The sequence below is a fragment of the Gorilla gorilla genome, chromosome 17 (assembly GCF_029281585.2).
Source record: "Gorilla gorilla gorilla isolate KB3781 chromosome 17, NHGRI_mGorGor1-v2.1_pri, whole genome shotgun sequence".
NCBI classification, from domain to species: Eukaryota; Metazoa; Chordata; class Mammalia; order Primates; family Hominidae; genus Gorilla; species Gorilla gorilla.
Window position 1 is genome coordinate 32670797 of NC_073241.2, and position 21816 is coordinate 32692612.

General features: G+C 38.9%; 1 protein-coding gene and 1 pseudogene across 1 annotated transcript in view; both read left to right on the forward strand.

Annotated features, from left to right (window-relative positions):
• LOC134757391 (putative tyrosine-protein phosphatase TPTE) overlaps positions 1–21816 on the forward strand; it is a 40313-nt gene that overhangs the window by 16124 nt on the left and 2373 nt on the right. The window contains 7 exon segments of the mRNA XM_063699343.1: positions 4929–4979; positions 6468–6629; positions 13120–13199; positions 13202–13238; positions 14888–14987; positions 15134–15197; positions 15929–15993. Coding sequence (XP_063555413.1) covers positions 4929–4979; positions 6468–6629; positions 13120–13199; positions 13202–13238; positions 14888–14987; positions 15134–15197; positions 15929–15993 — 559 coding nt within the window.
• Positions 13556–13667, forward strand: LOC129528481 (uncharacterized; annotated as a pseudogene).

Below are 21816 nucleotides of genomic sequence, written 5' to 3' on the forward strand. Positions count from 1 at the left end.
TATGTAATATAAGCAATTTCTCCCAGGTTGTCTTGCTTTTCACTACATAAAAGCATTTAATCCTCATGTAATCAAATGTATCTGTACTTTTCTTTGTGATTTTGCCTTTAATGTTATTCTCAGAAAGTCCTTCTCACCCCAAGATTTTAAATATATCCACCAAAATTTCTGTTTTGAATTTATTTTCTTCATTTAAATAAAATATCTGCCCTGAATTTACTTTGTCTTAAGGTATAAAGTGTAGAAATTTACTTTTCTCCTAAGTGACTCATAGTTTTTTCAGCATGAACATGTCATCCCTCTGTATTGTCCTTACCCTGTTTTAGTGATCTAGAGTGAGCAGGAAGACCAGAGTCACTACAGTGTTTTTCGTGCTTTGCATCATGGCCACCTCCCTACCCCCAGAGTCTGCACAAGAGAAAAATGTGTCCAGTGGGGGAGATAGCACCTGCCTTCAATACAAATCCCATTTCATTAAACACGGTCTTGTTAGTGTCATGTAGCTTCCACCTTCTATTGATAAAAAATGAGTCAGGTTCATAGTTAATATTTGTGCTTTTAATTCAACTTTGATATTATTGGAACTTTCAGTGTATTAAGGTTTAGTATCTCATATCTTTTTTTCTCTCTTTTTTTTTTTTTGAGCCGGAGTCTTGCTCTGTCACCAGGCTGGAGTGCAGTGGCTCCACTCAGCTCACTGCAACCTCCGCTTCCCAGGTTCAAGCGATTCTCCTGCCTCAGCCTCCCGAGTAGCTGGGACTAAAGGCATGCACCACCACGCCCAGCTAATTTTTTGTATTTTTAGTAGAGATGGAGTTTCACCATGGTGGCCAGGATGGTCTCGATCTCTTGACCTCATGATCCACCCACCTTGGCCACCCAAAGTGCTGGGATTACAGGTGTGAGCCACCGCGCCTGGCCTCTATCTCTTTATTTTTGAATTGTCATTTAAATTTAGTTTTTGTCTCTCGTGTATAGCATGTAATGCCTTTAATTTCAAAGTTATCTGAGAGTATTTCTCAATATGCAATATGAGAGTAATATGTTTGTATTTATGATTTCTGGTACGTTTGGTTTTATTTATCATCTTTTTCTTTATTAAAAATACTTTGATATTTTCTTTGTAAATTTGTCTATGTTTTGCTATTAATTGATTTATTTTTATCCCTTGCATTTTTTGTTGATATGCAAGTCAGAAGCCCATTTCTAGTCTATCAATGTTTATATTTAAATGTTTAGAAAACATAATTATACCATTTTTTCCATCAATATCGAGAATAAAACTGGACTTGTACCTGTGAAAGATAAGAAATGCAACCTGCCTTTACTTCTATCTTCTTCCACACCTTGAATCCTAGTGTAAGAATGCCTAAAAATTCAAATCAATACTATTATTCATGATTTTATATCATTTATCTTTACTTTTAGAATCATTTATTTACATTTTCACCTGCTACTTTTTTTTTATTATTATACTGTAAGTTCTAGGGTACATGTGCACGATGTGCAGGTTTGTTACATATTCATGCATGTGCCATGTTGGTGTGCTGTACCCATTAATTCATCATTTACATTAGGTGTATCTCCTAATGCTATCCCTCCCCCATCCCCCCACCCCATGACAGGCCCTGGTGTGTGATGTTCCCCTTCCTGTGTCCAAGGGTTCTCATTGTTCAATTCCCACCTATGAGTGAGAACATGCAGTGTTTGGTTTTCTGACCTTGCGATAGTTTGCTGAGAATGATGGTTTCCAGCTTCATCCATGTCCCTACAAAGGACATGAACTCATCATTTTTTATGGCTGCTTAGTATTCCATGGTGTATATGTGCCACATTTTCTTAATCCAGTCTATCATTGTTGGACATTTGGGTTGGTTCCAAGTCTTTGCTATTGTGAATAGTGTCGCAATAAACATACGTGTGCACGTGTCTTTATAGCAGCATGATTTATAATCCTTTGGGTATATACCCAGTAATGGCATGGCTGGGTCAAATGGTATTTCTAGTTTTAGATTCTTGAGGAATCGCCACACTGTCTTCCACAATGGTTGAACTAGTTTACAGTCCCACCAACAGTGTAAAAGTGTTCAGTTTCTCCACATCCTCTCCAGCACCTGTTGTTTCTTGACTTTTTAATAATCACCATTCTAACTGGTGTGAGATGGTATGTCATTGTGGTTTTGATTTGCATTTCTCTGATGGCCAGTGATGATGAGCATTTTTTCATGTGTCTGTTGGCCGCATAAATGTCTTCTTTTGAGAAGTGTCTGTTCATATCCTTTGCCCACTTTTTGATGGGGTTGTTTGATTTTTTTCTTGTAAATTTGTGTGAGTTCTTTGTAGATTCTGGATATTAGCCCTTTGTCAGATGAGTAGATTCCAAAAATTTTCTCCCATTCCGTAGGTTGCCTGTTCACTCTGATGGTAGTTTCTTTTGCTGTGCAGAAGCTCTTTAGTTTAATTAGATCCTGTTTGTCAATTTTGGCTTTTGTTGCCATTGCTTTTGGTCACCTGCTACATTTTTGTTCTTCATTTTGATTCATTGCTCAGCTGACTCAAGCACTTTGAGTAATTGTTTTTAGGAAAGGTACATGGAGGCTATGCTTCGTGTTGCTTCATGTTGGAGTGTCTGTCTGTTGCTCCCGAGTGTGAACAGTACTTTTCCTGGATATGGATTTACTGAGTCATAGTTATTTCCCTGCAAACTCTGCACATAACTGCTTGAAGCTTCATTTACATAGTACTCTTTTTTTAAGCAAAAAAGTCTCAATTGTGTATTTACTTGGTATAGTTTCAGGGTACACTGAAACAGATTAAGGGGCTAAAGCCACCCAAGCCACTTCTTCATGCCTTCGTAATCTGTCAGACTTGGTTCTGTATGGTGACATTGTCAAGTGAGTTCAGATTTATGACATTTCCTTGATACCCAGAGATCTAGTAGACTGTGTGGGATCAGAGGTTCTTGTAGTAAGGGAATGGCAACTTGAGGAGAGAATTCACCTCTTTTGGCCAATTGATCCTCCATCTACATCAGCCTTAGCTCTCCAAGCCTGGGTGGAGGTGGTGGGTCCAGGTGGAGAGGGGAAGATTAGAAGGATTGGGGATTTCCTTTATCCAAGGTTAACCTAACATCATTCATCAAAGGCCAATGTTTTTTTTTTAACTTTTATTTTAGGTTTGGAGGTACACGTGAGGTTTGCTACATAGGTAAACTTGTGTCAGGGAGGTTTTTTTTTTATTTTTTACATATTATTTCATCATCCAGGTATTAAGCTCAGTACCCAAATAGTTATCTTTTCTGCTCCTCTCTCTCCTCCTGCCCTCCCCACTTAAGTAGACCCCAGTGTCTATTTCCTTCTTTGTGTTCATAAGTCCTTATGATTTAGCTACCACTGATAGGTGAGAACATTCAGTATTTGGTTTTCTGTTTCTGCACTAGTTTGCTTAGGATAAGAGCCTCCAGCTCCATCGATGTTCCCACAAAATACATGATCTCATTCTTTTTTATGGCTGCATAGTATTCCATGGTATATATGTACCACATTTTCTTTATCCAATCTGTCATTGATGGGTACCTAGGTTGATTCCATGTCTTTGCTATTGTAAATAGTGCTGCAGTGAACATTCATATGCATGTGTCTTTATAGTAGAATGATTTATATTCCTCTGGGTATCTACTCAGTATTGGGATTGCTCAGTCAAATAGTTCCGCTTTTAGCTCTTCAAGGTATTGCCATAGTGCTTTTTACAGTGACTGAACTAATTTACACTCCCACCAACAATGTATATGTGTTCCTTTTTCTCTGCAACCTTGCCCGCATCTGTTATTTTTTGACTTTTTAGTAATAGCCATTCTGACTGGTGTGAAATGGTATCTCATTGTGGTTTTGATTTGCATTTCTCTAATCTGTGATATTGAGCTTTTCTTCATATGTTTGTTGGCCACATGCATGTCTTCTTTTGAGAAATGTCTGTTCATGTCAAAGGCCAATTGTCAGTGCCCCAGTTCTGCTCAGTATCTGCCCTCTTTGTTCTCCCGTCTTAGGCACAGGCTGTGAGCATTGTCTTAGGATTCATGGCTCTTGGGGTGGAATTTGAGTCCTGTGTTGGAGGCTTCAGTATGACAGAAACTTCCTGAAGTCTTCTCCTACTGAAGCTTCCTGTGTTGGAGGCTTCTTCTCCTGAAGAGCCTCCAACACAGGAGGCTTCAGTAGGACAAAAAAAATTGTTCCTCATGAGCTACCTTGTCTCCAGCCATAAGGTAAAATGAGGCATTATTGGAGGCTCCATCAAACAGGTTCTCCTTCCTTTGATTAATGGAAGGAGCCCAGTCTTTCGGGTGTTTCTCCTTTTAAGTATATCTTACTAAAATGTCTTACCTCTGAAGTTCGTTTGCAACCTCATATGCGACTCTTGCTAATGTGTATCTGTTCACTAGGTGTCTAGTTTGAGGAGATGACAAGAGCACCATTTACTCCCTATGCTCATTCCTGAAACACCTTATTTTATTGCAGTGGAAACTGAGATCTGGCCAAAGTTTGATGATTTGCCCAGGCTGGCATTAAAATACAGTTCTCTTCTACCACCCTTTTCTGTCTTCATGCTATACTCCTTGAGATGATGACCACAAGTTTAAGTTTAGTATTGCCATAAAGTTGGGGTTGGAGCTTTGCATGCAATGGAAATGTTACTAAACATCCAAAGTTTACTGTCTTATTTGCATATATTCTGGATAGCATAGTAAACAAGTAAAATACTCATGGAGCAGGAAGAATAAAATTTTAGCTATTAGTAAAAAGCATTTTGTTATACAACTTCTGAATAATTTTCTTTTGAAATTATATTTATAAGGCCCTTTGTTTTTTGGTTAAATTTACAATATATGTTAGAAGAAATCTGATTAATTTTATTTTTACTTCTTTTTGCAGCAGCAAGATTAAGAAAATTGTGCATTCAATTGTATCATCCTTTGCATTTGGGTATGTGAGACATAGAAAACACCATGTATTAAATATATCTGAGACTTGGCTGGGCACGGTGGCTCACGCCTGTAATCCCAGCACTCTGGGAGGCCGAGGTGGGCGGATCACATGAAGTCAGGAGTTCAAGACCAGCCTGGCTAACATGGTGAAACCCCATCTCTACTAAAAATACAAAAGTTAGCTAAGCATAATGGTGGGTGCCTATAATCCCAGCTACTCAGGAGACTGAGGCAGAAGAATCGCTTGAACCGAGGAGGCATAGGTTGCAATGAGCTGAAATTGCACCATTGCACCGCAGCCTTGGTGACACAGCAAGACTCCATGTAAAAAAAAAAAAAAGGAAAAGAAAAGAAAATATATGAGTCTCATATATATCTATACATACATATATATATATGAGACTTAATACTTCAATGAGAAACACTGAAATAACAAAAAAGCATTTCCACTGTCCATCAGTTGCTAAGTAGCCATGTGCCCCATCTAATGTAATCTAATTTATCATGGAATTTTGGTTTAAGCTGAACATTAAGAATTGCAAATAAATGGCTTTTGCCTAAGATTAATAGTAATATATTAATATTGTTTTTCTTCCATCTGCAAAAGTAAGATTAATGAAAATCAAATGTTAAAATTCTATAATTATTAATAAAGTGTTTTATTAGTACCGTATACATCAGGAATTACTCTTCAATTTTGGAAACAATTTACTTAGACTCTTCTCTACATAAGAGTAAGATTTCATACTATGATATAGATTTATGCAATATAATTGTTTCCTTTTGAATTAATAATATTTGAATTTGAGCTGCAAGTTTTTAAAAAAGTACTTCAAAGACGAATTCACCTTCATAGACTAGGCAAATAGTCTAATCAATTTATGGAGAATGTATTTAGAATATGTAACAGCAAGTGGCAGGAGGTACTTTAGAGTTCAAGACTCATGTGTCCATCACTCTGCTAGAAGCACCCATAAATATGAAATCATGTGCTTGTTGAAAATGTCACTGATGAAAAATCTTGGTCTTTTAAGAGCTTATGTTACTCATGCTTTCATTTGGTTTTTATTAATAAATTCTTTAGAATTATCCAGATTAATGAGGGTTTATTTTTTATGAGAAATTGGTATAAACTTCTTATGAAATTCGCAAATTTTAAGAAGAGTTTGTAAACAGAGAGGTGATTTCAATTCACTTTTACTTTTCTCTCTTGAGGTGTTGGCCTGGTGTGTTTACTGTAAAAGGCCACAATAATATCTTGTGAAGTGGTTTGGTGAGAATTTTGTTTATTAAGAACTTCTTCTATTGGGTGAAAACAGTGATTTTTCTGAGATTCTAAGGCATTACAGTTTTTCCTGCCACTGGGCAGCTTAATACTAAATAATAACATTTTGGTACCTGATCAGTGGCTTAAATATAGTATAGCTACAGGGACAAATGCCCCTTTATCTTTGCATTTATTTATTTACTTATTTGTTTATTTTAGACTATTTGGAGTTTTCCTGGTCTTACTGGATGTCACTCTCGTCCTTGCTGACCTAATTTTCACTGACAGCAAACTTTATATTCCTTTGGAGTATCGTTCTATTTCTCTAGCTATTGCCTTATTTTTTCTCATGGATGTTCTTCTTCGAGTATTTGTAGAAGGGTAAGTTTGATTATTTTTATAATGCATTAAGCTACTTTGTAGTTTTATAAGAAGCACTTTCGGAGGCTGAGGTGGGAGGATCCCAAGGTCAGGAGTTCGAGACAATCCTGGCCAACATGGTGAAACCCCGTCTCTACTAAAAGTACAAAAATTAGCTGGATGTGGTGGTGGTTGCCTGTAATCCCAGCTGCTTGGGAGGCTGAGGCAGGAGAATCGTTTGAACCTGGGAGGCAGAAGTTGCACTGAGCTGAGATCATGCCATTGCACTCTAGCCTGGGTGACAGGGTGACTCCATCTCAAAAAAAAAAAACATTTTAAAATAATTAACAGGAGCATTCACTACAAACTGACTTAAGAGCCTTTGGGCCTTATGAGAACATTGGTGGTAGTCTGGCAGTACCCCCCCCATGTCCTGTGTTTGAGGTGGCCATGGATTGATGTTCCTCTGCCTTTGGACAGGGGTGGAAAGAGTGGGAGGGACTGCATCTTGTGGTTTGAGTGACAGCTCAGCCATAGCACAAGAAAACACTAGGTAGACTTTTACAGTTTTTGATCTAGGCCCTGATTCCCAGACAGCACCTGTGGATCCACCTGGAGGCTAGGAGAACTTGCCATCCTGAAGGCAAGGACACAGGCCTGGCTGTTTTTACCATGTGATGACTGTAGAGCCCCAGGGCCTTCAGTAAACTCCTGCAATAGCTAAGGAGTGGTTACAGCAGGTCTTGGGCAAGACCCCGTGCTGTGCTGGCCTCAGGTCTGACCCAATGCAGTCACAGTAGTGGTGGCCACAGATGTGCTTATGTCACTCAACCCCAAGCTTTAGGTGCCTCAGAACAGAGAGAGAGACTCTGTTTGTTTGGGAGAAAGTAAGGGAAGAAAACAAGAGTCTCTTTTTGGTAATGCAGAGAATTATCCTGGATCTTGTCCAAGACCATTAAGGCAGTACCACTATGAGTCTGCAAGAACCAGAGTTTAGGAGGCTTGGGGTGCCCCCTAAAGCAGATAGAGATTAGATCACAGTATCCAGGTTCTTTCAAATATCTGGAAAGCCTTCCCAAGAAAGATGGGTACAAACAAGCCCTGACAGTGAAAACTACAATAAATACAGTGAAAACTACAATCAATACCTAACTCTTCAATGCCCAGACACCAAAGAATATCTGCTAGCATCAACACTATCCAGGAAAACATGACCTCACCAAATGAACTAAATAAGACACCAGGGGCCAATCCTGTAGAAACAGAGATATGTGACCTTTTAGACAAAGAAATCAAAATAGCTGTGTTGAGGAAGGAAACTCAAAGAAATTCAAGATAACACAGAGAAGGAATTCATAATTCTATTAGATAAGTTTAACAAAGAGATTGAAATCATTTAAAAGAATCAAGCAGAAATTCTGGAGCCAAAAAATGTAATTGGCATGCCGAAGAATGCATTAGTCTTTTAATAGCAGAATTGATAAACCAGAAGAAAGAATTAATGAGCTTGAAGACAGGCTATTTCAAAATACATAGAGGAGACAAAGGAAAGAATAAAAAACAATGACGCCTGCCTACAGGATCTAGAAAATAGCCTCAAAAGGACAAATATAAGTGGTATTGGCCTTAAAGAGGAGGTGGGGAGTGTAGAAAGTTTATTCAAAGGGATGGTAACAGAACGTCCCAAACCTACAGAAAGATATCAATATCCAAGTACAAGAAAGCTATAAAACACGAAGCAGATGTAACTCAAAGAAGACTACCTCAAGGCATTTAATAATCACAGTCCCAAAGATCAAGGATAAAAAGAGGATCTTAAAAGCAGCAAGAGAAAAGAAACCAATAATATACAATGGCGCTACAATATATCTGGCAGCAGACTCTTTAGTAGAAACGTTTCAGGCCAGGAGAGAGTGGCATGACATATTGAAAGTGCTGAAGGAAAAAAACATTTACCCTAGAACAGTGTATCCAGTGAAAATATCCTTCAAAGTGAAGGGGAAATAAAGACTTTTCCACACAAAAGCTGAGGGATTTTGTCAACACCAGACCTGTCCTAGAAGAAATGCTAAAGGGAGTATTTCAATCAGAAAGATAAGGACATTAATGAGCAATAAGTAACAACCTGAAGGTATAAAACTCACTGGTAATAGTAGGTATACGGAAAAATGCAGAATGTTATAACACTGTAACTATGATGTATAAACTACTCTTACTCTAAGTAGAGAGACTAAACTATGAGCCAATCAAAAATATTAACTACAACTTTTCAAGACATAGATGGTATAATAAGATACAAATAGAAATAACAAAAAGTTAAAAAATAGGGAGACTAAGTTGTAGAGTTTTTATTAGTTTTCTTTTTACTTGTTTATGAAAACTTATAAGATTAAAATAATGGATTATAAGATAGTATTTACAAGCCTCATGGTAACCTCAAACCAAAAAATATAACAATGGATACACGAAAAATAAAAAACAAGAAACTAAATCATATCACCAGAGAAAATTACCTTCACTAATGAAAGACAGGAAGGAAAGAAGGAAGAGAAGACCCCAAAACAACCAGAAAACAAATAACAAAATGGCAGGAGTAAGTCCTTACTTATCAATAATAACATTGAATGTCAGTGGACTAAACTTTTCAATCAAAAGATAGAGTGGATGAATGGATGAAAGAACAAGACCCATCCAGGTGTGGTGGCTCACGCCTGTAATCCCAGCAGTTTGGGAGGCCAAGGCAGGCAGATCATGAGGTCAAGAGCTACAGACCATCCTGGCAAACATGGTGAAACCCTGTCTCTACTAAAAATACAAAAATTAGCAGGGTGTGGTGGTGCGCACCTGTAGTCCCAGCTACTCAGGAGGCTGAGGCAGGAGAATCACTTGAACCCGGGAGGCAGAGGTTGCAGTGAGCCGAGATGGTGCAACTGCACTCCAGTCTGGTGACAGAGCAAGACTCCAGCTCAAAAATAAATAAAATAAAAAAACCCATTGCTCTGTTGCCTACAGGAAACACTCTTCTCCCATAAAGACACATGTAGGCTGGAAGTGGTGGCTCACTCCCATAATCCCAGCACTTTGGGAGGCAGAGGTGGGTGGTTTACTGGAGGTCAGGAGTTCGAGACCAGCCTGGCTAATATGGTGAAACCCCGTCTCTACTAAAAATACAAAAATTAGCTGGGTGTGGTGCCAGGCACCTGTAATTTCAGCTACTCATGAGGCCGAGGCCAGAGAATCACTTGAACCTGGGAGGCAGAGGTTGCAGTGAGCTGAGATCACACCACTGCACTCTAGCCTGGGTGACAGAGTGAGATTCAGTCTCAAAAAGAATAAAAATAAAAACAAAAAAACCCAAAAACCAAAACCAAAACCAAAAACATGCTAATATATCTGATAAATATTGATGCGAAAATCCTCAACAAGATACTAGAAAACTGAATTCAACAATATATGGGAAAGATCATTCATCATGACAAGTGGGATGTGTCTCTGGGATGCAAGGATGGTTCAACATTTGTAAATCAATCAATGTGATACATTATATCCACACAGTAAAGGATAAAAACCATAAGATCATTTCAGTTGATGCTGAAAAAACATTTGATAAAATTCAACATCCCTTCATGGTAAACACCCTAAAAAAACTGGGTATAGAAGTAACATACCTCAACTTAATAAAAACCGTATATGACAGACCCGCAGTCATTACCGTACTGAATGGGGAAAAAATGAAAAGCTTTTCTCTGCGATCTAGAACACAATGAGGATGCCCACTTTTACCACCGTTGTTCAACATAGTACTGGAAGTCCTAGCTAAAGCCATTATAGAAGAGAAAGAAAGGGAATAAAAAAAGAAATCCAAATTGGGATGGAAGAAGTAAAATTATCCTTGTGTTTGCAGATGATACATTTTATTTGGAAAATACTAAAGACTCCACCAAAAAAACTATTAGAATTGATAAATTCAGTAAAGTTGCAGGATACAAAATCAATATACAAAAATCAGTAGCATTTCTATATGTCAACAGTGAACCATTTGGAAAGGACATTTAAAAAGTGGTCCTATATACAATAGCCACAAATAAAATTAAATACCTAGAAATTAACCTAACCAAAGAAGTGTAAGATCTTTATAATGAAAATGATAAAACACTGATGAAAGAAATTGAAGAGGACACCAAAAAATGGAAAGAGATTCCATGTTCATGGATTGGAAGAATCAATATTGTTAAAATGTCCATACTATCCAAAGCAATTTACAGATTCAATGCACTCCCTGTCAAAATATGAATGACATTCTTCACAGAAATAGAAGAAACAATCTTAAAATTTATATGGAGCCACAAAAGACCCAGAATAGCCAAAGCTATTCTAAGCAAAAAGAACAAAGCTGGAGGAATCACATTACCTGACTTCAAATTATACTACAGAACTATATAACGAAAACACCATGGCACTGGCATAAAAACAGACACACAGACCACTGGAATAGAATAGAGAACCCAGAAACAAATCCACACACACTTACAGTGAACTCATTTTTCATAAATGTGCCAAGAACATACATTGAACAAAAGACATCTCTTCAACAAATGGTTCTGGGAAATCTGGATATACACATACAGAAGAATACACCTAGACCCCTACCTCTCACCATATACAAAAATCAAATCAACATGAATTAAAGACTTAAATCTAAGACCTCAATGAAACTACTATACTACAAGAGAACATTGGGAAGAATCTCCAGGACATTGGTCTGAGCAAAAATTACTTGGGCTATACCTGACAAGCACAGGCAACCAAAGCAAAAATGGGCAAATGGGATCACATCAAGTTAAAAAACTGCTTCATAGCAGAGGAAACAATTAGCAAAGTGAAGAGACAGCCCACAGAATGGGAGAAAATACTTGCAAACTACCCACCTGAAAAGAGATTAATAACCAGAATATGTAAGGAGCTCAAACAACTCTCTAGGAAAAAATCTAATAATCTAATTTTTTAAATGAGGATAAGATTTGAATAGGCATTTCTCAAAACATACAGATGGTAAACAGGCATATCAAGAGATGCTTGACATGATTGATCATTAGAGAAATTCTCAGTGTAGAAAACTACCATGAGATATCATCTCACCCCAGCTAAAATGGTTTATATCCAAAAGTCAGGCAATAACAAATCCTGACAAAGATGTGAAGATAAGAGAACCCTCATACACTGTTCATGGAAATGTAAATTAGTGGAACCAATTGGAGAACAGTTTGGAGGTTACTCAAAAAACTAAAAATAGAACTACCATATGATCCAGCAATCCCACTGCTGGGTAGATACCCACAAAAAAGGAAATCAGTATATAGAAGAGATATCTGCATTCCCTGTTTGTTGCAGCACTGTTCATAATGGCTAAGATTTGGAAGCAACCTAAGTGCCCATCAACAGATGAAGGGGTAAAGAAAATATAGTACATATACACAAGAGAGTATTATTTAGCCATAAAAAACAATAAGATCCTGGCCAAGTGCACTGGCTCATGCCTCTAATCCCAGCACTTTGGGAGGCTGAGGTGGGCAGATCACCTGAAGTCGGGAGTTCGAGACCAGCCTGACCAACATGGAGAAACCCCATCTCTACTAAAAATACAAAAATTATCTGGGTATGGTGCCGGGCGCCTGTAATCCCAGCTACTCGTGAGGCTGAGGCAGGAGAATCGCTTGAACCCAGGAGGTGGAGGTTGCAGTGAGCCGAAATCATGCCATTGCACTCCAGCCTGGGCAACAAGAGTGAAACTCCATCTCAAAAAAAAAAAAAAAAAAAAAAAAAAAAGAGATCCTGTCATTTGGATCAACATGGATGATGGAACTGGAGATCACTATGTTTGTTAAGTGAAATAAGCCAGGCACAGAAGGATAAACATCACATGTTCTCACTTATTATGGGGCTCTAAAAAAAAAAAAAAAAAAAAAAATTGAACTCATAGACCTAGAGAGTAGACGGATGGTCATCAGAGGCTGGGAATGGTAGTAGGGGCTTGGGGGTGGGGAGGTGGGGATGGTTAATGGGTACAAAAAAATAGAATGAGTAATGCCTACTATTTGATAGCACAACAGATTGACCATAGTCAACAATAACTTGATTGTATATTTTTAAATGACTGAAAGAGTGTAATTGGATTGTTTGTAACATGAATGATAAATGCTTGAGGGGATAGATACCCCATTGTCCACAATGAGGGTGATTATTACGCATTTAGTTATATCTCTTATTATGTTTGAATTGCCATGTTGGTGTTTTAGTCACATATAAGTGTCAAATGATGAATATAATTTTATTGTTTGAAAACTTCCCATGAATGTTATATTTTTCCCTTAGTCTACTCTAGAAAATACATTTTAAATAATCCTTGATAGTAGAATTCTTAATGGGGATGAGTCAATAGTTTGTGGTCTTTAAATATTCCTATCTCTTCTTGCAGGGGGGAATGAACTTATTTTTTTGTTTTATATTACAGAAGACAGCAGTGTTTTTCTGACTTATTTAACATTTTAGATACTGCCATCATTGTGATTCTTCTGCTGGTTGATGTCGTTTACTTTTTTTTGACATTAAGTTGCTTAGGAATATTCCCAGGTATGAAACATAAGACTTACCTCTCTTAAAGTTTTTCATTAATTTTAGCATTTTCTGTGCCTTTTATTCTATATAATCTTTTCAACTTCAAATGTTCTCATTCTATACCAAATACATTGCTTTAAAATGAAATGTTTAGGTAAATTCCCACATACTTTGAAACTAAAAGATTGTGATATTTAGGGACCGGTGAAGAGTATACAGGCTAAGTACCATTAATGGAATAAAGAAGATGCAGTACCCCAAAGAAGGACTTTTACTCTTGTACTAACTTTAACTTCTCTACATTTTGAAGTTCTCGTCAAATTCCCATTTGTATCATTTTTTGGCCTTTTGGCTAAGATCAAGTATAATATTATTATCAGTTTAATATCTGCTATATCAAAAAAATTTATATTGAAAACAATTCCCCTCTGTGCTTCAACTACAAATCCCTTACACATAATGTTCTGTCTGGATTTTTCCTACAGCCAAGAGGGAATTTATTTGAGCATACGCAAAATTAGAGTGACTTCAATCATGAGTTTCTAAAAAATAGCAAACAGAACAGAAACTAGGAAATGATACGTGGCAACACAATAGTAGAGTTTTGCAGTATAGTTGTGGTAGAAACAAAGAAAGCTTAGGCAAAGTTAGAAGTGTTAGGGATTGGGAAACTAAAGAGTATATGAAGCCCTGGTGACTCTTTTTTTTACTGTGACAATGAGGAAAATGAAAGAGCAAATGTATACTGGGATGTAGATGGTGGCTTCCTAAGCTTGTTCATGGGTCAAATAGCTGGTTTCTTTTTGTACCCTAGCTTCCCTGGACTACAGCTCAGGCCCTAACTAAAAGCATGTTAAGTGATAGGCTTTTGGAGTTATTTGAAAATAACCTCAGCCAATGTGGTCCTCTGACTAGAAACGTCAGCATCACTTGACAGCTTGCTAGAAATATAAGAAGAAAAATACCTTAGGCCCCACCCTGGACCCACTGAATCAGTATCTCTGGGACCCAGCAATCTGCAGCTTAACAAGCTTTTCCAGGTGGCTCTTATTGATGTGTGCCCAAATCAGAGAAGCACCAGTCCAGACCATCAGTTCTCTGCTTTGGTGGTTCTGATGGTAGGGGAGATTCCAGCTAGCACACTTCAGAAGTATCTCAATCTGTTGCCTCCCTGATGTGTAGTAGCAGCTGTAGTGAACATCTGTTACTCATGGGAATAACAAAGATGAACAAGAATAATCGATTTGTTTTGATGTGGAAAAATTGAAAATGCTAGACTTAAATCCCAAAATTAAATTTACAGATGCTAAGAGTCTATTGTATCACTATTTCTCTAGACCAGAATTTCTCAGCCTCAGCATTACTGACATTTTGGGCCAGATCATTGTCATAAGAGGGTGGTGAGCAGTTATATTAATTGTAGGGTGTTTAGCAAAATTCCTGGCCTCTATTCACTAGATGTAAGTAACACACAGACACACACACGCACGCACGCCAGTGGTGAAAACCTAAATGCCTCCAGACATTGCCAAATATCCCCTAGGTATGTAACTGGGGAGAGGAGGGAAAATTGCCTCTGGTTAACAACTGCTGCTCTAGACATAGTTTATATTGATAAAATTCTGTTTCTGAAGCAAAAATGGATCTTTTAAATTTATTCTTAGATGGACACATTTACTTCGACTTCTACGACTTATTATTCTGTTAAGAATTTTTCATCTGTTTCATCAAAAAAGACAACTTGAAAAGCTGTTAAGAAGGCGGGTAAGTGGGCAAAACATGCTTATGATTCGCAAAAATATTTTGTGTTTTGGGACCCATTGACAAGGGTTGATATCTATACTATTTAATGTTTTTTATTTTTATGTTGATGAGTGTTTCACAAACTAATGATGATTTTAAACTGTCAGGTTTCAGAAAACAAAAGGCGATACACAAGGGATGGATTTGACCTAGACCTCACTTACGTTACAGGTTTGTGACACTTAACCGTTGATTTACTTGTATTACTTCACTTTTTCTTGTAATTGTATTTTTTTTGCCTCATCTAAGACACATTCATTCAAAATATTCTTTATTCATGAGGATATATGCTACTGTGATAGTGTGACATATTTGTGGTTTAGCCCTGGCAATGGAAGATCTGCATGTCTTCTCAATTCAGGACTACTCAGTTGCAGCATAGGAACTTGAATGGATTTTCAGCTGACTCCATTTGAGTTTCAATTTATTAACCTCTAGTAGTTATTTCTGAGTCCCAAGGATCCCACAGAGACTTCTTCTTATCCTAGAATCCCAGAGAATGAGGTCAGTGCTTTGTAGATCTCAGGTTTTCTGCGTCAGAGGGCTGCAAAGCACCTTGGGAGTTCCCACCATCACTGGTGCCCAGAAATCTTGGATTTTCTGTGGTATTTAAGATAAGAAATAAATTCGAAGAACAGGGGGAACTTCAGACTGAGGCCATCATAAATACATGGCATACAGTTAGAACTAGTGGAGACTTAAGAACTCCATGGCAGTTTAATGGTCATTGTGTTGTATAATTTGTTACTTGATTATCCTGAGTATTAGCTCTTTTCTGTCAACCTCAATCTTAAAAGGTTTTTTTCTGTGAAAATGGAGTCTGATCATGTATAAGTTAATTTTTTTGTATGTTATATGAAATCTATAATAATGTTTGTAATAGTGATGATTTTGACTTTTAGAACGTATTATTGCTATGTCATTTCCATTTTCTGGAAGGCAGTCTTTCTATAGAAATCCAATCGAGGTAAGGGTCTTTATCTGACAAATACTCATTTCTTGGTGAATGTAGACTGTGTAGTCATAAGTTTAATACTGACCCAGATATGGCAGTATTCTTTTAAAAATGTACTCTTTCAAGGAAAAAAATCATAATGGATTGATACCAGTTACAATTGTGCCAGTGGTTACAAACCACCCCAAAACTTACTGGCTTATAACAGCAACTATTTATTTGGCTCATGATACTGTGGTTTGTGAATTTGGTATGGGCTTAACTGTCCAATTTAGGTGCAGAAAGGATTTCCTGTCTCAACTAAGCTCATTCATGTATCTGTGGGCAGCTACTGGGTCATCTGAGGACTGGCTAGTCTAAAATGACTTGGCTACCCTCGACTGACAGAGCCACTGCATGCTAAATGCACCCCCAGGGCCCAAGGCCCATCCCATCTGGCACACACTGCTGCCAACAGCCCCACCCCCTTCACCAGCAGAGCCCCCATTTGCCGCATGCACTTCTAAGGCACTGAGGACTGGCCTGCCTGGTGCCTGCCCTGCTGTTGGCAGTACCCCACAACTAGCAAAGCCACTGAAGCTAGCATGCATATGCCTAAGGCCTGAGAACTAATCTGAATGATGGCTCTCACACCAAGAAAAGCCATACCACTGTCTCCACAAACACTCACCATCAGGCCACTGAGGCACTCACAGACACCACTGAATGCTGATTACAGCCAAAAAAGTCACCTGAAGACTATATTACTGCACCCACCCAGATCCAAAGTCAAAGCACCCTACTCAATGAACACTATAGGAGACAACTATTGGAAAAAGTATTTCTCTGTGAAAACTCCCTAACATTGGAAGAGGCAACTGTTCCCCCAGATGTGCAAAAAATCAGTTTAGGGCCACAAGAAACGTGAAAAGCAAGGAAACATCACACCTCCAAAGAAACACCATAATTCCCCATTAACAGACCCTAAATTTAAAGAGTATATCAAATGGCTAAGAAGGAATTCAAAATAATGATCTTAAGGAAACTATGAGATACAGAGAATACAGATAGACAAATCAATGAAATTAGAAAAACAATTTATGATCTTATGAGAAATTCAACAAGGATATATATATCATTAAAAACCAGACAGAGATTGTGGAGCTGAAGAATTTAAGGAATAAAATAAAAATACAATCAAGAGTCCAGGTGAAGTGGTTCACACCTGTTATCCCAGCACTTTGGGAGGCCAAGGCAGTGGATCACTTGAGGCCAGCAGTTCAAGACAAGCCTGATTAACATGGCGAAATCCTGTCTCTAAAAAATACAAAAATTAGTTGGGTTTGGTGGTGCATGCCTGCCATCCAAGCTACTTGGGAGGCTGAGACACAAGAATTGCTTGAATCCAGGAGGTGGAGGTTGCAGTGAGCCAAGATTGTGCCACTGCACTCCAGCCTGGGTGGCAGAGTGATACCCTGTCTCAAAAAAAAAAAAAAAAAAAAAACAATAAAGAGCTTTAAAAACAGACGTGGGAGAGATATGGCCAAAATCTAGGAAGCTCAAAGGTTCTCAAATAGATTCAACCCAAAAAGGTCTTCTCTGAGATGCATAGTAGTCAAAAGTCAAAAAGAGGGAATATTCATCAGGTGCGGTGTCTCACACCTGTAATCCCAGCACTTTGGGAGGCTGAGGCCGGTGGATCACTTGAGGCCAGGAGTTCAAGGTGAGCATGGCCAACATGAAGAAACCGCATTTCTACTAATAATACAAAAAATTACCTGGGTGTGGTGGTGTGAACCTGTAGTTCCAGTTACTTGGGAGGCTGAATCATGAGAATTGCTTAAACCCAAGAGGTGGAGGTTACAGTGGGCCAAGATCACACCACTACACTACTGCCTGGATGACAGAGCAAGACTGTATCCAAAAAAAAAAAAAAGGAAATGTTAAAAACAGCAAGAAAAAAGCATCAAGTCACATATAAGGGAAACTCCATTTGATTAGCAGTGGATTTCCCAGTGGAAACTTTACAGGTCAGTAGACAATAAGATGGGATGATATATTCAAAGTACTGAAGGAAAAAAAGAAAAAACAACTGTCAACCAAGAATACTATACCTAGTAGAGCTATCCCCTAGAAATGAGGGAGAAATAAAGTATTTCCTATACAAGCAAAAACTGAAGGAATTCATTCCCACTAGACTGAACTTACAAGGACTGCTTAAGGTGGTTCTACATCTGGAAGTAAGAGGATGATTACCATTGTCAAAACACACAAACGTGTAAAACTCACCTGTAGTGCAGATATACACATGAAAAAGAGAAAGGAATCAAACTTTGTCACTACAGAAAGTGACCAAACCACAAAGATTAAAAAAAAAAAAGGTGAAGAAAAGAACAAAGGGTATACAAAACAACCAGAAAAAAATGAACAAAATGACAGGATAAAACCTAATCTATTAATAGTAACCTTGAATGTAATGTAAACAGATCAAATTCCCAATTAAAAGATACAGAGTTGGCTGCCAAGATTTAAAAAAAAAAAAAAAAAGACCAAACTGTATGCTGCCTACAAGAAACTAACTTCACCTGTAAAGGATCATACAGACTGGAAGTGAAGGGATAGAAGAATATATTCCAGGCAAACAGAAAACAAAAGCGAGCAGAGGTAGCCATACTTATCAGATAAAAACAGACTTTAAGTCAAACTGTATGAAGAGACAAAGAAGGTCATTGTATAATAATAAAGACATCAACTTAGCAATAAGATAGAATAATTGTAAATATGTATGTACCCTACACTAGAGCACTCAGATAAACAAAGCAAATATTTTTAGGTCTAAAGGGAAAGATAGACTCCAATGCAGTAACAGTTGGGGCCTTTAGCACCCCACTCTTAACCACTGGACAGATCATCTAGACAGAAAATCAACAAAGAAATATCAGATTTAAGCTTACAGATAGGAATAAGTTCTGGTGTTCTGTAGTGCTGTAGGGTGACTACAGTTAACAATAATTTATAGTATATTTTTAAATAGAGAGGATGTTGTGTTCCCACACAAAGAATGATAAATATTTGAGGTGATAGATATGCTGATTATCCTGATTTGATCATTACACATTGTATACAAGTATTGAGATATCCGTCTCTACCTTATAAATATGAACAAGTATTATGTGTCAATTAAAAATATTTTTAAAGAATGAAGGAAACAGATTTTTTAAATGAAAGGAAAGAATATTACCTGACTTGGCTGAATGGTCCCATGTGGTCTCTCGTTCTCCAGTAGGCTACTTCAGGCCTGTTCACATGATGGCAGAGGCAAGAGTCTGAGGAGCGGCAACAAAACAATGCAAATCCTCTTCAGGCCCAGGCTCAAAATTATATATTAATTCTACCCCATTTTATTGGACAATGCAAGTTACACTACCAGTCTGGATTCAAGGAGTAGAAAATAAACTCCAACTCTTGATGGAAGGAATTATAAAGAATTGTGGCCGTTTTTGATAGTCTACCATAGGGAAGAAAGATGGGGATGCCGTAACCCAAAATGTGTTTTCTTAGGTTGAGATCCTAAATTATAGTCGGGGCATATTGCTTTAGGCTCTGTGGATGACTAAATTAATTTCAAACATATAATGCTGTTTACTGTGAAATGCCAGCTTGAAAGGATCATTGTTTAATTTTATGTAATTTACAATACTTATTATACCTCAATAAAATATAACTATCTAGGGCTGCTATCAGTTGCCGAGAGGTGGAAGGAGTACCTCTCTGCAGTGTGTTAGCTCAGTTCTGAACAGGACAGGGCTGCAAGTTCAGCTACTTCCCAGAAAATGTCCTGGATACCTGGCCTGAGTCATCATCCCATGACTAGAGAACGTGGACGGATTGTTTTATCAAGAAACTAGTGATAAACCAAGGTCTATAGGAATTAAGAACTAGGGCTAAAAAAGAAATGTTTAGAGTGATGCAAGATGGCCAATTAGAAGCAGCTGCAGTCTGCAGTGCTCACGAAGAATGAAAAGGGGCGAGGGAATTCAGCACCTTCAACTGAGATAACCAGGTTCTCACATTGGGACTGACTGGATGAACAGGTTGACCAATGGAGAATGAAGACAAGCAGGCAGGGAGTGCGATGGCCCAGCCGGGGGCGGCATGGAGCCAAAGGAACCCCCACTCCCAGCCAAGGGAAGCTGTGAGTGAGTGTGCAGTCCTGCCTGGGAAACCGTGTTTCTCTCATGGATCTTTGCAAGCCGTGGATCAAGAGATCCCCTTGTGAGCCCATGCCACCAGGGCTGTGGGTCTGATACACAGACCTGGATGGAGTCTGGGCACATCAGCTGCTCAGGCACACACAGAAACCCAGGAGTTTTACACACTCTAGCCCCGGGGATCTTCAGCACAGTGGGAAATCTGTCCATACGTATCTCTGGGAAGGGGGCTGAATCCAGGGAGCCAGGCAGCATCATTCTGCAGGCCCCATTTCCTTGACACCTCACAAGTTAAGACCCACTGGCTTGGAATCCTAGCCTGCCAACAGCAGCAGGTTGGAATCCACCTCAGATGGGTCTGAGTTCCCGGGGAGGTGGGGAGAGGCAGCCAGCATCACTGTGGTTCATAGACTCAGCCACTCCAGCCTGCCAGCTATGGAGAATACAGACAGTCTGGACAAGGAAGAGTTCCCCATGACACAGCACAGCTGGCTTGCCAGATCATGACCAGACTACCTCTTTAAGCAGGACCCCAATCCATTCCTCTTCACTGGGCAGGAATCCCTGTAGGGGCTTTAACCACTCCAGCAACGGTTCTATGGACAGAGCTTTGATCTCTCCCTGAAATGGAGCTCCTGGTGGGAGGGGCAGCTGCCACCTCTGCAGTTTGGTCAACTCAGCCACTCCAACCTGCTGGCTTTGGAGAATACAGGTGGTCCGGAGGAGGAAGGATCCCTCACAGTGCAGCACACCTGCTCTACCCCAAAGCAGCCAGACTGTTTTTTTGGATGGGTCCCTGATCCCATGCCTCCTGACTGGGTGAGTATGCCCAACAGGGGTCTCCAGCCACCTCTTGCAGGTATGTGCGGGCTGGCTACAGGTCAGTATCCCCCTGGGATGGAGCTTCCAAAGCAAGGAGCTGGCTGCCATCTTTGCTGTTTCTCAGGCTTCACTGGTAATATCTCCTTCAGAGTCTATGAGGAACCTAAATTTACAAGAAAAACACAACCCCATTAAAAAGTGGACAGAGGATCTGAACAGACACTTCCCAAAAGAGACATGCATGCAGTCAACAAAAATATGAAAAAAAACTCAACATCACTGATCATTAAAGAAATGCAAACAAAACCACAATGAGATACCATCTCATGCCAGTCAGAATGGCTACTATTAAAAAGCCAAAAAATAACAGATGCTGGGAAGGTTGCAGAGAAAAAGAAATGCTGTTGGTGGGTGTGTAAATTAGTTCAAACCATGTGGAAGACAGTGTGGCAATTCCTCAAAGACCTAGAGGCAGAAATACCATCAGACCCAGCAATCCCATTATGGGGTATATACCCAAAGGAATATAAATCATTGTCTTATAAAAATACATGCATGCACACATATGTTCATTGCAGCAGTATTCACAAGAGCAAAGACATGGAATCAACCTAAATGCCAGTCGATGATAGATTAGATAAAGAAAATATGGTACATAGAGCGGGACATCTGGCTTCTGAGCGGGAACCTTTGTAGTGCCAGTGATGAAAGAGAGAATTAAATATGGGTGATGCTGAGAAAGGCAAGAAAATTTTTGTTCAGAAGTGTGCCCAGTGCCACACCGTGGAAAAGGGAAGCAAGCACAAGACTGAGCCTAATCTCC